The sequence below is a fragment of the Dermacentor variabilis genome, chromosome 7 (genome assembly GCF_050947875.1).
Source record: "Dermacentor variabilis isolate Ectoservices chromosome 7, ASM5094787v1, whole genome shotgun sequence".
Lineage (NCBI taxonomy): Eukaryota > Metazoa > Arthropoda > Arachnida > Ixodida > Ixodidae > Dermacentor > Dermacentor variabilis.
The window spans coordinates 108467774-108484532 of record NC_134574.1 but is presented as its reverse complement, the minus strand read 5'-3'; the positions used below and the strand labels follow the sequence as shown (position 1 = coordinate 108484532).

General features: G+C 44.1%; 1 protein-coding gene across 1 annotated transcript in view; it reads left to right on the top strand.

The window, feature by feature from the left end:
* The window catches only part of LOC142587754 (protein-cysteine N-palmitoyltransferase HHAT-like protein), a 34941-nt gene that overhangs the window by 7815 nt on the left and 10367 nt on the right, over positions 1 to 16759 (top strand). Inside the window, exons 6-9 of the mRNA XM_075698978.1 lie at positions 1636 to 1848; positions 3996 to 4111; positions 10559 to 10765; positions 15760 to 15795. Coding sequence (XP_075555093.1) covers positions 1636 to 1848; positions 3996 to 4111; positions 10559 to 10765; positions 15760 to 15795 — 572 coding nt within the window. The remainder of the gene's footprint in view (positions 1 to 1635; positions 1849 to 3995; positions 4112 to 10558; positions 10766 to 15759; positions 15796 to 16759) is intronic.

Here is a 16759-nt window from a genome sequence, read left to right as displayed (position 1 = left end):
TTCTTGAATCTAGGAAAACATAGGGGTGATAGGCTGTGGTTTTAATTGATATGCAGAAGTAATGAGTTCATCCACTTTCATTTCCCTTTTTCTTATTATTCCTACATCTCGATTAAAAACATACCTATTTCCCCTATGCTTTCCTTGGCTTCATTGTCTGTTGGCCTCATAGTGTTACGTAGCTACAACTATTAGTATAGCAGGTTATTTAGGGCACTCGGACACTTTCCAGTGTTTTAAATGTGAGAGTATATCTTTGGCTACTCTAGACCATTTTGGTCTATCTGGCCTCGATGCAATGGCCACATAGAAATGTAGCCCCTACCAGAAATTGAAGCCGGCCCTGCAACATGGCAACCTATCTTCGGCGCCACGGCAACACTTCAGAAGGGGGTGCATACCACCTGTAAAAGTAGATCGGAAGAGCGTCGCCACTGCCGTGCTGTCGTGATATTGACACTCATGCAAAGCTCGTGGAGTGTTAGGAGGTCTCTAGAGGCGTGCAATGTGTTTCGCTGCAAAAGCGACGAAACCAAAGAGACGCATTGTCACACTCGGCTCATTTGGCTGTAATGGAAGTTAATGTGTGATGGTCAATGTGACTCTAACATAACTTGGACAGTCATCGTGGATCGGTTCTGCTGGAATTTTTTTATATAGTTTGTACCTCCTTTAATGCAAAGAAACGACACGTTGAAAATCTCCTGTCAGTACGCCTTGAAAGTTCTTCGAGAAGTCTGCAGATATGTTTCACAATAGTTTGGAGACATATCAGTGCCTTGCTGTCATTGTGTTTTCATGCACTTAACCCTTTCAGGTGCCAAAAAAATTCTGTTGATTGAAGACTCACTTTCACCCAGTTTGTTGCATCTTCAGTATCATAAGAAGTGTACATCTATAGAATATATTAACAATTTTAAGCTTTTTACTGAGTTTTTGTGAAGTTTACAGAATGTGGACTACACCCGCCGTGGTTGCTCAGTGCCTATGGTGTTGGGCTGCTGAGCACGAGGTCGCGGGATCGAATCCCGGCCACGGCGGCCGCATTTTGATGGGGGCGAAATGGGAAAACACCTGTGTACTTACATTTAAGTGCACGTTAAAGAACCCCGGGTGGTCAAAATTCCCGGAGCCCTCCACTACGGCGTGCCTCATAATCAGAAAGTAGTTTTGGCACGTAAAACCCCGTAATTAAATTTTTATAATGTGGACTACATGCAAAAACTCATACAGGAATATTAGATATGAGAACAATCAACTATTTGAATTATAGCAGGCTTGAAAAGCACCTATCCAGGCAGTTGAAAATCATGCCTGGTGCAGCACACTGTGAAAAACAATGAAAGAAGTGGACCCACTGCATATGACTTAATCGCGCTGAGCAAGAACCCACAACTGTCTACTTTCCCACTCATTTTAGTAAAACGTTTTACACCCGTTATTCAATTTTACACCCGTGCAATTCCAATCGGAAGAGTTTCAAGATGTATGCGACACATTTTGACCATTACTTTCATCAATGCTTTTGCTGTTGATGCGCTAGCTTGGCGTACACAATTTCGTACGGAGCACCCGAAAGGGTTAATTACGGAAGATGACTGGAAAATATATTTCCTTACGCCTTTTTTTTTTCAGCCTGTCTATCTTTACCATGGAAGTGTGGAGACTTTCCTCACACAAGTTGGGCTTTCCTGGACGGCAGCTCGGTGCATGAGTTTTGCCATTGATGCCATCGCAAGACCCAGCGCAAGGAGCAATCCGGAAATCGACAAATCGCTTGCGTACATCCTCTACTTGCCGGCGCTGTTTACCGGCCCCCTACAGAACTACTCGGACTTTGCTGTACAGGTACGCCACAGTGGTTGTCAAATTGTTTGGGGGCAGTAGTACGCAAAATATTGGCTTGACTGAAGTGCATTTGACATCATTAGTGCAAATCATTACAATGTCGCTTAATCATTGCTTAATTGGCTCTTACCTTTAGAAGCGTGTGGATCGCGATACTTCAGACTGAAATGAACACAAATCACATATGGCAGCAAACCACATATGGATTGCATTGTTCTCGAACAACACTATTTAGCTAGGTTCTTGATTTAACAAAACTACTAGATATATGTAACAAAATCAGTAATATTTCTTGCTAATATCAGCATGTAACGAATGCTTATAATAAGCATGTAATGCTTATAATGAATCCATTTTTGTGCTGGTTGCGACTGCATTGTAATAAGGTTCGGCTGTATTTTGGTTAGTTTCACACTTGCTGTTGCTTGCTGGCTTCATATATATTACTAGATCACTGATTCACAACTTCACAAGAATGTAATGCATATTTATTTCAAATCCACTGCAATGAACCCTTTTCATAATGGTAAAATTAAATTACCCGTGAGGCAGTTTGCTGAGCTAATGGCGGTGCAGTCATTTTTGCAATCGGCACGTGCAAACAGTTTGCTTGTCTTGTGACGTGGAAAGCAAAGGCATGTCTGTCGTGATGAAGCCATGCACGAGAGACAAGTCCCAGCATTTCCAGCGAGCATCTCGCCTTCTCTCGAATCGTTACCCGTGCCACCATTAGTTGGGCAAATTTGAAGTGCTGAGAAGCGCTCTTGCAAATTAGTAAAATGGTCTGTTAGTAGGAGTTATTTGATTTGACAGCTGAATGAAATTGTAGCTATTTGGATTGAGGGCCAAATTGAGTAGCAAGACAGTCAGCCGCTATTTGAAATTTTTTTCTAATCTCGCACCCTACTTATTTTTATCCCTGTGCAAATTGTTGGCATCCACGGCTCACAAACAGCAATGTTGTCATCTGCTCTACCCGACTCTAATCAACACCATGAACAGTGTGCAATAGCAAATTAGGAGTCCACTTACTCGATTGAGAGTTGGTAATTGTGTAGGCATCTCGGGGTGCCAGTAATTATAGCTCCAATGTAGAGGCTGTGCATAGTAATTCACGTTGCCAGCCGGTATGTCCCACATGATCTACAAGAAACACTGAGCTTGAAATCTCCTTCCCATACTTTGTCACTGGCTGCACATGGTTCTTGAACGAAAGGCAACCGTGCATTCTGTCACCTGTGGTAAACTTGTCAAGGAATACCTTCTTGAAGTGGGAAGTTGCATGTCACAGGGAGATGGCATCACAGGGAGATGCCATCTGGCCATGCGGTGATACTCACTGCATTCACGCTTTTGTCATGCCACTGTGTGTACTCAAAGTGTCAGCCTCATCATGTGACGTTCAGGCTCCTCTACCGCACTTTCAGCCTCCTCATATCTCTCTCACACTCCTTTTCTCCTGTACAGTTTTTGTCAAAAGTATACTACCTGTGCCGCCCGAGACCTTTAAGCTGACTGTGGGCTTTTTAGTAGTTACTGTAATACGCCAAAAGTTGCAATGCCCCAGGACAGGAAAAGAACCCTCGTGCTCACTGCCCAGAAGCCTGGAGTGTCATGAGCATCACAAGAACCTCACCACACAACCGAGTTATGTAAATGATTAAGGCATAGAGTATCTCGTGTACTTTTGACAAAGACTCTACTTGCTCATCTGCTAGCCTTATTACTCTTCTGCGATACTGCTCCAGTGCAGTCCTGCTCCTTTCTGCTTTCTCACACTGACCAGCACCAATCTGCTTGCACCAGTAAACAACCACGGGGGTGGACCTTTCTGTGATAACAATGTGGGATAAGCTCGTGTGTGTAACTTAGTTGGTACTAACTAAGAGCATGTTGGTAACTTAGTGAGAAAGTTGCTCAATTTAGTCATCGTAGTCGTAATTTAGTCATCGTATTACGTATGAATTATATATGGAAAGCATAAGGAAGATATATAGAAATATTTTAATGGCATATGGAATGTTTCAGTAGGGGCACATGTGTGTTACTTGGTAACTTTCACCTAGGCTGGTTTAAATTTCTTGCATTTTGCCACTCCTTTCACGCAGGATTAAATAACTTCCAAGTATTTTGTTTTTGCTGCCTAGGTCACAAAACAAAAAACAGCCTGGTCAGTGCAAGATGTGGTGCACCCTGCTGTTCAGGTCGGGCTGTGTACACTTTACTACTTTCTTCTTGAGGCCCTTCTTCACTATTTCTACAGGTGAGTGCACAAAAGGGGCACATTTGAAAAATTGTTGAAGCTATATGAATCGATACTGTATCACTCACGGCGTGTGCACACTAATGATGCAAAAACTATCAGTAAATTGACTATTGATAGTATCTATAGGTTTTTAAACTATCGGTAGTGTAAAGAAGACTATCGATGGTATTACCCTATTTCCTCGTGAAGCTATCGATAGTGTTACGAAAACTATTGATAACGTAGTATTGCAATAGTTCGCTACTGACACTGTGATCAATAGTTTTGCAACTCCTGGCTAGTGATACCACAGTTGAACATCATTAAATTCGAACCCGCTTAATTTGAACTTCCTGTTTATTTGAACTGACACTGTGTTCCTGTCAAAATTAAGTGTAGTGTTGCAATGTCTGAAAACGCCTGGTAATTCGTAAGTGTAAGCATTTGCCATCATTTCGTAAGTGCAAGCATTTGCCATCGTTAATTCAAACATATTGTGCTGCCAACCTGCTCTTGGCAGCACGCCAATTTTCATGGCAGTGCCTTTGACCCAGCGGTGCGGCCGCGAGCCAGCAGCTCGTCTCGTCGCAAGTATCGTGTTTTGGCTTGTATAACCTACTACAAAAATTCAAACAAATTGACCAGTACAGTCGGGGCGAACCCGCTTGTTAACAGACACATATCAAAATACAAAGCTTTTCACGTTAGTGAATGTATACTTTGCTTTCACTTTGCGCTGTCTCTAATGTCATGTTATATCTGTCTAATATCAGAGTAGCGCGAAAGCCTACGCAAGACAATATTAAGACTGCGAACATTCTGTTTATTTCATCTTGTTATGTTCGCGCGCTACTCGTCAAGCATTACTGAGTATGCATGTGCCCACTTTAGTGTTCTCTGCTATCACCACTTCTTTCCTTTGTAACAAGCCATTGAAGAAGCTGGCACATCTCATCTCGGAGAGATGGAACCATCATTATCACATGTACACAAAGCATGTGGCACATTCCGGCAACACTAATATCCTTGTTGGTTGATCAACTATTTAAGATGAATTCCTACGAAGAGGGGGCACCAAATCGAATCTTTCTTTTGATGAGCCAAACACTTGCCCTAGTCACCACTTAGCCTAGTATAATAGCCACAGCCACAACCAGGCTTTTTCGCAGCATTGATGTGGTGAAGTTCACTTTAAGGTCGGCTTACTGGTACGTAGCAATGCATCCAATGTTGCAAGATTGTGTCCAGCTGCTGTGCCACCACTGAAATGTCAGGCTGATTTGCGCTGTCCATCCACCGGCCTTTTGCAGGAGCCATACAATCAAGCCTCACAACATCTTGCTGTAAAAGTGGACTGAAAGTTGATTGATTAATTGATTGATTGATTGATTGATTGATTTTATTTGCAGTAATGATTTTACAAAGGTACATAGTATGATGCAGCTGAATCGCTAGCCTGAGTCTAGTTGGAATTCATTCAAGTACTATGTAAGCAAGGAAAATAACATATCATTCACTAAAAATTAATCTGCAGAAAAGTAAAGTAATGTTTAACAGTCTCGGAAGAGAACAGCAGTTTACGATAGGTAGCAAGGCACTGGAAGTGGTAAGGTAATACATCTACTTAGGGCAGGTAGTGACGGCGGATCCGGATCATGAGATGGAAATAATCAGAAGAATAAGAATGGGCTGGAGTGCGTTTGGCAGGCATGCCCAAATCATGAACAGCTGGTTGCAATTATCCCTCAAGAGAAAAGTGTATAATAGCTGCGTCTTACCAGTACTTGCCTACGGAGCAGAAACCTGGAGGGTTACGAAAAGGGTTCTACTTAAATTGAGGACGACACAACGAGCTATGGAAAGAAGAATGATGGGTGTAACATTAAGGGATAAGAAAAGAGCAGATTGGGTGAGGGAACAAACGCAAGTTAATGACATCTTAGTTGAAATCAAGAAAAATAAATGGGCATGGGCAAGACATGTAATGAGGAGGGAAGATAACCGATGGTCATTAAGGGTTATGGACTGGATTCCAAGGGAAGGGAAGCGTAGCAGGGGACGGCAGAAAGTTAGGTGGGCGGATGAGATTAAGAAGTTTGCAGGGACGACATGGCCAGAATTAGTACATGACCGGGGTTTCTAGAGAAGTATGGGAGAGGCCTTTGCCCTGCAGTGGGCGTAACCAGGCTGATGATGATGATGACGACGATGATGATGATGATGATGATTCACTAAAACGATAAGGCCATAAAAAGACTATATCGAAGTCCCAAGCAAGCTGAGTCTGTGTCGCCTGGGCACCGGTGTTGATGGGCCGGGTGTGGCAACGCCGGGTGCTGCCTGATACAGCCTCCCACCCTCGTCGCCAGGGTCGGGATCTGCCCGGGTTCGTGAACAAGGGAGGGCTTGAGGCACCCTCCGTTAGACGGATGCCCTGCAACGTGGTGGTGACGAACAATGACTGACCGCGGGAAGCTGTGCTCGTCGGTGTTTATTGCGGTGCAGTGACCAATGTTGCCTAGCGAGCCTGGCAGCCTGGCGGGCCAACGAAGATTATGCCTGAGGGGACGTCACATGCTTGTTACAGTTATATGCGAATTTTGGCTCAAGGCGAATTTTGCTTCAAAGCAGCAAAAATTTAGCCTATAAGTGTGACTTCACAGAAGCACAGCACTTCTGAAACTCGTCGCTCATGTTAACTCAGCACACAAGCGTCAAATAACGCAGCGCTACACGCATAGAGTATCGTTCAATCACTAGAGGGAGCTGTGACGCTGCGATCATTCAGCCACCACGGGAATGATGGGTACTAGTACATGGAACTGTCTCATCCTCATGCTTGGCGCTTCAGACGTTCTTGCGGCTTCACTTATGATGCTTTGTCATGGTCTAAATTTGCCTGAATTTTAAAGCAATTTATACTTTCTTTAATGCAATATATTATAAGACTCTACAAGCACGCATAATCGCTACTGATTGCAGTGTTTCTGCTTGTCTGTGGCATAATTGTTTCAATATCGGGCTTTTTTGCTAGAGGTCCTGTGTTCGAATGCTACCGTTGGACAATCGTTGGACAATACTACGTTGGACAAGCGCGAAAAGCTACACAAGACAATATTAAGACTAGGAACATTCTGTGTATTTCATCTTGTATATGTTCTTGCGCTACTCTTCAAGGATTACTGAGTATGGACTTGCCCAATTTACTGTTCTCTGCTATCCCCATTTCTTTCCTATACGACAAGCCATTGAAGAAGCTGGCACATCTCGTCTCAGAGAAATGGAACCATCATTATCACATGTACACAATACAAGCAGCACATTCCGGCAACGCTGCTATCCCTATTGATTGATTGATCAACTATTTACGATGACTTCCTACGAAGAGGGGGCACCATATCGAATACCGTATTTACCCGAATGTAACGCGACCCCAGTTGTAACGCAAGGGCTGACTTTGCGAGGGCAACACCGGGGAAAAAAAGAACATGATTGTAATGCAAGGGTCGACTTTGCGAACGCGCAAGATCAAAGACGCAAAAACGCGAATGTAACATGACAAACTGAAACTATAGAACACGAATGTAACGCAGGGAACAAACTGTAGAAAAAGTCGAGAGCAGCTTTATTGAAGCACCTGCAAACTATGCCTAATCTTCATCCTCGCCTTTGATGTCGCCGTCGCTGTCGTCATCTCAGCTGAACTCCTCTTTGTCACTAGTTGTTTCCCACCGCAGATCGTCCTCACTTCCGTCGAGGGCATTTAAAATAGAACATTTCTTAAATGCACGGTAGACTGTTTCATGAGACAGTCCATACCAAGCAGCTGAAACCCACTGGGCAACAGCAGATGCACTCGGGCATTTCAGTCTCGCTGCAGCTGTTGAGGTAGGTCCACATTTAATCCAGTCCCAATACAGCTGCCGCAAGCAATTTTTTAACGGCTTGTTCAAGCAAACATCGAAGTCCTCGGGTAGTTTCTGACAAATCGAGGTAGTGCGTCGAAGGGAAAAACTGGCCCATCGCATGAACTTCTGTATCCAGCTGCGCGATGCCTTGAATTGGTTTGGCGCCAAACCCGCATCTCGTGCAAGTTCAACGTGCTTTGCACTGAAGCATTTAAATGCTCACACCAAGAAGCCGGGAGCGTTGTTCACCCACGAAGTCCGCAAGACGGTGCTCCAAATCCGAGAAGCATCCTTTCTTGGGCCCACGGAAACCTTTTCTATGACTGTTGCAATTGAACAACTCCTGGCGATGCTTCCTCCACCCCCTTATCGTCGATTCGTTGATGTCCAGGCTTGTTGCAGCCACTGAGTTACCGACTTTTTCGGCGAGTAGAATAGCGTTGCATTTGAAGCTAGCGGTATACCGAGTGCGAGAGCACGCAATTTTGGATGTAGGCTCATTAAGCAGGCAGGAACAGACCAACGTGTCGAAGCGCTGAACAGACAACGCGGCTATGCACTGCCTGAGGAGTCGGTGGCGTAGGTCATGTGGTGCTATTGTGGAAACAAGTGCCCAGGACGCACCGCCAGTGGCCCAAACGGATCGCTACGTCACTAGAATCACCTAGTCGCGCGACAATCATTTGACACTCACGCGTGCGTTTGGTCCCTCCAAGGTGACTCGTCGCTGGCGCTCTCTCGTTGGTGTTGTTTGCTCGGCCTTTTTCACGTTTCCACCGCATTTGCGGCTCGCCCTGGCCGTAGTTCGCGTATTGGTTGACCGCTGAATTTGGAGCGCGCGGCCATGAAGGAGCAGGTCAATCTACATGCACGTAAATGTGGCACATTAAGCGAGCTTAATAATGAGTGTTTGGTGCCTTTCTTAGCATTTTTATACGTAGTATTCAAATGTAATGTGGGGGGTGACTTTTCACTTGTATTTATGGTAACAAAAACTCGCATTACATGTGGGTCAATACAGTATTTCTTTTGATGAGCCGAACACTTGCCACAATCACCGTTTAGGCTAGTATAATAGCCGCAGCCACGATCAGGCTTTCTGGCAGCAGTGACATGGTAAAGTTCATTGTAAAGTCGGCTTATTGATATGTAGCAATGCATCCAATGTAGGAGATGGTGTCCAGCTGCTGTGCTATCACAGAAATGCAGGTTGATTTCCTCTATCCATCCACCGGCCTTTTGCAGGAGCCATACACTCAAGCCTCACAGCATCTACATAGCTGTAAAAGCGGACATAAAAGTGTTTAATTGATTGATTGATTGACTTTATTCACAATAAATATTTTACAAAGATACATAGTATTAATGCAACTGAATCGCTATTCTGAGTTTAGATGGGATTCATTCAAGTACTGTATTAGCAAGGAAAAGAACATATCATTCGCTATATCTATAAGTCCATACGAAAACTACATCAAAGCCTCAAGCAAGCTGAGTCTCAAAATAATGTGTTGCAAAGTACTAACATACACAAGCGACTCATGCAGTATGTCCAGAAGCTTTCTATGTGCAAACTGTGAAATTTAGAAATCCACAAGTTTGCTGACTCCACGGGGCCGAGTTATTTATCAAATTAGCCATTATGCAAGGAACAGCCAGCAAAGCAGACAGTGACCTTCTCTTTCTTTCTGCCCATTTAAGTTGCCATGGTCTGTCTCAGAGTAGCATTTAGAAATAGTGTGTACATCGCAATGCCCTCGGAGCTGCGACCAGTGCATGCTGATTGCGGTTCTGGGAAAGCATATCTATAAATTGATGGAGGCACATTGCGCGGAAAAGAGATTCCGCACGTGTCTTGCTTTTGTCATTGCGTCTGTGTGCTTTAGGTCACATGCAAATTTTGCCACAAGTTGTGTGCGAATGTGTTGATTTAATATTTTACGTACTTTACATGTTTTCATGCTTTCTTGTTCCTTGATTGCTCTACATATCAACAGCAGCAATGAAAATGGCTGTGATTTTAGCCAACAGGATAGGGACTTCCTAGGTGCAGGAAAAGAAAGTGATCAGGGCATTTTGGTAGTCCACCGCACAATTAAAAAATAATTACACAAATCCAATACACAGGTTCCATTACTCAATCCAGTCAGACTATTATGATGGGCCCCTTAACTGTAGTGGGTGCTTTATGGTAATAGCTTTACTTGACTACTTGACACAGAAATTCTAGCCTCTGCCGCCACACCTTATCGTAGTTCCATACTCTGTAACCAGTGTGGTAGCAGACTGAATATGGGGATCTGCTGCTGAGTGCAAGGTTGTGGGTTCAATACATGACCACAGTGGCCACATTCCACAGTGGATGGAATGCAAAAAACTCAGGTATGTCGGTGCACATAACAAAAAAAAAAAACTCATGCGCAAATGTATCCGGAGCCCCTCATAACCAGTGTAGTATTGCTTTGGAATGTTAAACATCATGACTTGCTATCTACTTTTTTTTGTTTGTACATTGTCTCGTAAGTGGCACGTTTTCTGCTTTTGTGACATGCTTCAGCTCAGCCTTGGCATACTACCCTGACCTTGTGGCAGAGATGGACGATCCCAGCCTCCTGGGGCTCGGGATCTGCCTCACGGTGCTGTTCTTCCTGAAGTACCGGATACTCTATGGGTTGGGGTCGGCAGTGGCTGGCCTCGAGGGCATGGCACTCCCTCCACCACCGAAATGCGTGAGCCGCATTCACCTCTGCTCTTACCTTTGGAGGTGGGTCACAGCATGGGGTCACCTGACTGAAGTATGAATGGGCCCCACTGGCCAGCTGGAAATCTTTTCACGTTTTTCAAGGCCTGAAGACATCTGCTTTCTTAAAGTGAAGCTGTATTTCTGTACCTCCCGAGGTTCTAGATTGTCGTCTGGCTGCGGTCTTGCTGGATAGGCCAAATGGGCATTTTAACAGGAACTGTTGCTCAATTTTTAAATAAATGAAATGTCCAATGGTGGGATTTGAACCCTGGCTTACCAGGCACATTAGCCCAACTCTCCACCCTCTAGGCCAGAGAGGCATTCGTGACATGAGTGAATAACGATCATACCACTGTCCCTTCCTCGTGCAACCTAGCACTGTAAGATGCTTAGCGTGTGTGTCACGTCGCACAGCAACAATTTTATTACAAAAGCAAGGGTTTGCCATTTCCTCCTGTCTTTCCCTGTGCCAGCTACTGTTATGAGATGCTTTAAGCACCTCTGCTTATGGTGGAGCTTTTTGTCATCCCGTCTGTTTGCAGCCGAGCGGCCTTCCTCCGCATTTGTTTACCATGGTCAACAAAGGCTGCAAACATGGCAAGAGAGAGAGAGAGCAAGGCCTCCTTTCTTAGGCATATTGTTTACAACTGTGAGCATACTGCATCAAATGAAAGCTTCTACGTCAACTTCCGAATGCTCATCTGGTCGACCCAGCGGCTAATGCGAATCTGTCCTGCTATTGTGCTACCGGGAGCAACATTATTTTAAGCAAAGCACAGCACCTTTAGCAATGCTATTGCCATCGTTACTGCTAAATTAAGCCTAAAATGTCGTGCAAGCTCCACTCCACTTTTGTAATGTAGCTGAGATTTCCGGGGAGTCCTCTCAATTTTTATGCCCCCACGCGTTCACCAGTTGTCGTGGACGTGATAGTTGATATTGGCTGACATTAACCTCCTCCACAGTGATGCTAAAAACCACCACCACGTATCAGTACAGTCGGCAGCTTTGTTTTTGATTCATGGCAAATCAAAATAGTAAACATTTTAATATCAGCTGTGTAACAAGCACTGAAAGCAATTCCAACAGACACTCTGAAGCCAACAAAATTAAAGCAGTAGCATAATCTACTTGTAGGACCACCTTATCGCTACAAAACACTGCTTGCACTTTTAGGCGACTACAGTCGACTACCGTTATTTCGACCCTAATGGGACCAACAAAATTGATCACTTACCCAGCAGGTCAAATTCGACAAGGTGCACAGAAAATGCCAAAATGCATCATCGATTCATTTGGTAGTATGTGCGCTATTCTAACGCCCCACCAAACCAAACGTGCCCCCATTTTCTGTGTGCCCAAAATAGAAAACAAACTTCTAAAGGACATTAAAGTTCCTAAACCAAGTAGAAATCTAACGCGCCCGCGGGTTTTTTGCGCGAAAAATTCATCATCATCATTAGCAGCAGCAGCCACTGCACTGCATGTCCACAGCAGGACGAAGGCCTCTCCCTGCGATCTTCAATTACCCGTGTCCTGCGCCAACTGATTCCAGCTAGCGCCTGCGAATTTCTTAATTTCATCACCCCGCCTAGTCTTCTGCCGTCCTCGACTTTGCTTCCTTCCTCTTGGCACCCATTCTGTAACCCTAATGGCCCACCGGTTATCTAACCTACACATTACATGACCTGCCCAGCTCCATTTCTTTCTCTTAATGTCAGTTAGAATATCGGTTATCCCTGCTTGCTCCCTGATCCAAACCGTTCTCCTTCTGTCTCTTAACGTTATGCCTAACATTCTTCGTTCCATCGCTCTGCGCGTGGTCCTTAACTTGTTCTCAAGCTTCTTTGTCAGTCTCCAAGTTTCTGCCCCGTATGTCAGCACCGGTAGAATGCACTGATTGTATACCTTTCCTTTTAATGATAATGGTTAGCCTCTAGTCAGGATCTGACAATGTCTGCCGAATGCGCTCCAAGCCATTTTTATTCTTCTGTAAATTTTCTTCTCATGATCAGGGTCCCCTGTCAGTAATTGACCTAGGTAAACACCCCTTCACAGACTCTGGAGGCTGACTGGCGATCCTGAACTCTTGTTTCCTTCCATTGATCATTATCTTTGTCTTATGCTTATTAATCTTCATCCCCACTCTTATACTCTCTCCGTTCAGGTCCTCAATCATTTGTTGTAACTCGTCCCCTGCGTTGCTGAACTGGACAATGTCATCTGCAAATCAAAGGTTGTCGAGATATTTGCCGCTGATCCTTACTCCTAAGCCTTCCCAGTTTAATAGCTTGAATACTTCTTCCAAGCAAGCAAGGAATAGCATTGGAGAGGCTGTGTCTCCTTGCCTGACCCTTTTCTTTATAGGTATCTTCCTACTTTTCTTCTGGAGAATTATGGTAGCTGTGGAATCTCTGTAGATAATCTCCAAGATATTTACGTAAGCGTCCTGTACTCCTTGATTACGTAATGCCTCTATGATTGCTGCTATCTGGACTGAATCAAATGCCTTTTTGTAATCTATGAAAGCCATATAGAGAGGCTGACTGTACTCTGCAGATTTCTCGATTACCTGATCGATGACATAGACTTGATATATTGTAGAGTATCCCTTCCTGAAACCTGCCTCTTCCCTTGGTTCACTAAAGTCCAGTGTTGCCCTTGTTCTATTGGAGATTATCTTGGTGAATATTTTATATAATATTGGAAGTAAGCTTATGGGTAAGCTTATGGGTAAGTAAGCTAAATATGCCTTCAGTTTACCAACACGCCCAACAAATGGCAATGCTGAAGCTTATGGGCGTATGATTTTTCAGTTCTTTAACATCTCCCTTTTTGTGGATTAGTATAATGTTAACATTCTTCCAGTTGTCTGGGATCTTTGAGGTTGATAGACAGTTTGTATAAGGGCCCGTTAATTTTTCAAGCATTAGGTCTCCACCATCTTTGAATTAATCGACTGGTAGTCCATCTTCTTCTGCCACTTTTCCCCATTTAATGTCTTGCAAGGCCCTTCTAACTTCATCGCTAGTTATACAAGGAGCCTCTGTAACCTGTTCATTACTCCTTCGAATGGAGATATCATGCTTTGGGTACTGTACAGGTCAGTATAGAGTTCTGCCGCAGCTTTTACTATATCTTCGAGTTTGCTGGCGATATTACCCTGCTTACTACAAGAGTCTAAAATGTGTTGCACATTGGCTGCCGGTTTCCTAAAGGCAGCTTCGCTGCAATACATGCCTGCTATGCGATAAATCGTATGAATGCTCTCGAGGCGATTTTGGATTCGAGTCCGATTGCACCGTGCAGACAAACTTGGGCCCCCTTTTTTTAAAATAAAGGTGCATGCTAGAATCTGATAAATACCATAATCAGACATTGTGAGCGATGGTTATTGCTTGAAAATCCTCATAGGGCAGGCTGAAAAATAAGCGTTTTCAGCAGGATATAACGTTTGTTCAACGCAGTCGCTGCACCATAAGCTCCGCCGAGACGAGTTATGCGACCAAGGAGGTCGCTGTTGGGGTCACCATAGGGGTCAGGTACTTGCGTACTGGCTGGCCAGGTTTGAATTATCCGGCAAAGGTCAATTTTGGGATCAAAGTAAGAAAAGTCTGGGCCCATAGAAATGCATGGGTGCCAGCAGGAACATTCGGCCACAATCGAATTCACAGAAGTCTACTGTAATAGTAAATGGTGCAGTCAGTGCCTTTTTGTGTAGCAGCTCGCACCCAGTTTGATGGCATTCAACTTTCTTTGAGTGAATTTAACTGATAGAGTTGAGACAGCAGATCCAGAGAATGATGGTTTCTGTTGGCGGAAGGCTAATTTGCCAGTTTTATCACTTACCTTAGGGAATAATTGGCTAGTCATAATCAGTGAGAGCGAGAGACAAGTTCTAATGTTGAGACAGAGTTTTTGTGGATGTATTACTACAGAGCTGTCAAGGGGAATCATGTACTATTCCCTGGTATTTACAGTGGACCTCGAGTAAGTCAACTCTTGTCGTACTGCAACGGGTCGCATTAACAAGCAATAGGTCAAATTAACAAATGATGGCAAAAATGAATGAATTCAAATCTTTCTTACTCCTTGAAGTAGCCTGTAATAGCTTTTCGCTTCATGCTCTTGAAGCGCGACTCAACCTGCGTGCGGCAAAAAACACTGACATGTTTAAATGCTGTCTCACTGTGACATGCCATGAAACAAGCAGGAATGAATGGCTTCACAGGTGGAAGGAGCATCGGTCACTAAAAGATAAAGTTAAAACAGCTTCACACCTATGGAAGCAGTCTGCTGGATTTCTTGCATGTTCAAGCTTTTAGTAGCCACTGCATGCACGTGGGGATCAGGTGGGGGCCGAGGTAATCGAAGCAGCATGCTTTTGCATTCAAACTAAACAAGTTTTCACTCCATAGCAATGTATGGTTTCTTGCCAACACTTTCTGGTGCATTCATATTAAGCAAAGTTGAATTAAGAGAGGTTCAATTAAAAGGCATCAACTCTATTTCTTACATGCTGATACCAGCAATAACAATTTAGGTTATAGGTTGTATAATAATTCATTATATCCGTGTTTGTGGTATCGTGGCTTGTCTGGTGTCACCAAGTTCACAATTGTAACGCAAGCTTTCACCACAAGAGCAAGGAAGGAAGGGAGCATGTATGCTAAACTAGTTCCGAAGTTACCCAAGATTCTAAAAGTTCCAGTGCACTCAGAAACTTTGGACTGGAAATTCTTGGCTGCTCCAGGGATTGATCTATGCCTGATAAAAGCCGGGTCTTTCATTGGAGCAGTTTCACTTCAAAAGAGCGGAATTCATTGCTCCGGAACTGCTCCGAACCTGCCATTGGTTTTGGTCATAGCTTTCGAAGTAAAGTCCTGCTTAGGTAAAGCCGCTGCAGCTTACCCTATGCTCACATTTAGTTCACTCAGTTTATGTTTAATATGTGAATGAATTGCACGTGGATCGATGCTCTGTCACATCTTTGCTCTCATCCTCTGCGCACGCAGGCACTTTGATCGAGGACTCTACCTGTGGATACAGAGGTGAGTGAATTATTGCAACAGTGGCTTGTGCTAGTATGTGTTAATTATTATGAGTAATGTAATGAGTAAGCAAATAAAATTTTGCCTGCCTGCGTGCCACTGTGGCTCACTAGCTATGGCATTCTGCGGTTGAGGTGTCCCGAGTTTGAGTTCAGTCTGTGGTGTTCACATTCCAGTGGGAGCAGAATGCAAAAGCACCTTTGTAATTAGTTATACATGCACGTTTAAGAGCACCAGCCATGTGAATCAATCTACAGTGCTCCACCATGGCAACTCTCAGAGGCTAGTCTTGCTCCGATACATTAGCCCGTTCTGTGCCTCGGGCAAGCTGGATCAGTCTACGCGTTTCCTGCAATAACGACCAAGGACGAGCTGTGCTCGTTGACGACACTTTTCATTTTCTAGCAATATGGGCAAGCTGATTTCATCTCAGTGATTTGTTGTTCTTCTTGTTTATAGCAGCGCAAGCAGGAGCAAGTCTATAATGGCAGAGGAAATAAACCAAATTGGCAACTCGGGCTCTTAAGAAATGCCGCTACTAGCTGCTCAAGCTTCGATGGCTTCTTCACGAAAAAGACGAAAGGCTAATTTCAGCGATGTATCGAGTGATTTCAAAGATGAAGCGCACTGCTCTGCGAGTGAGGAAAACACCGAGATTCTCTATGCATTGAGCTCGTCTTCTGAGAGCAGCATTTCTGGTGACTTTGACATCGCAGGGTAGTAGTGCAGAATCAACATAAACAAAGCCCCTAAATTCCCACCTTGATTCCAGTATTTGGCGTCTCTAGTTAAGGCGTTTGATGAGGCGACTAATAAATCCTGTGCAGTCCATGCCAATAAGTTGCAAATAGCATCTACATTAAGTGCTGTTGCTCTAAATAAGTGTGCAGAATAAAAATTTTGGTCTACGATCAGAGGGTTGGGAGGCAGGAACTGTATGACCATTCAGTTTTCAGACTTCTTT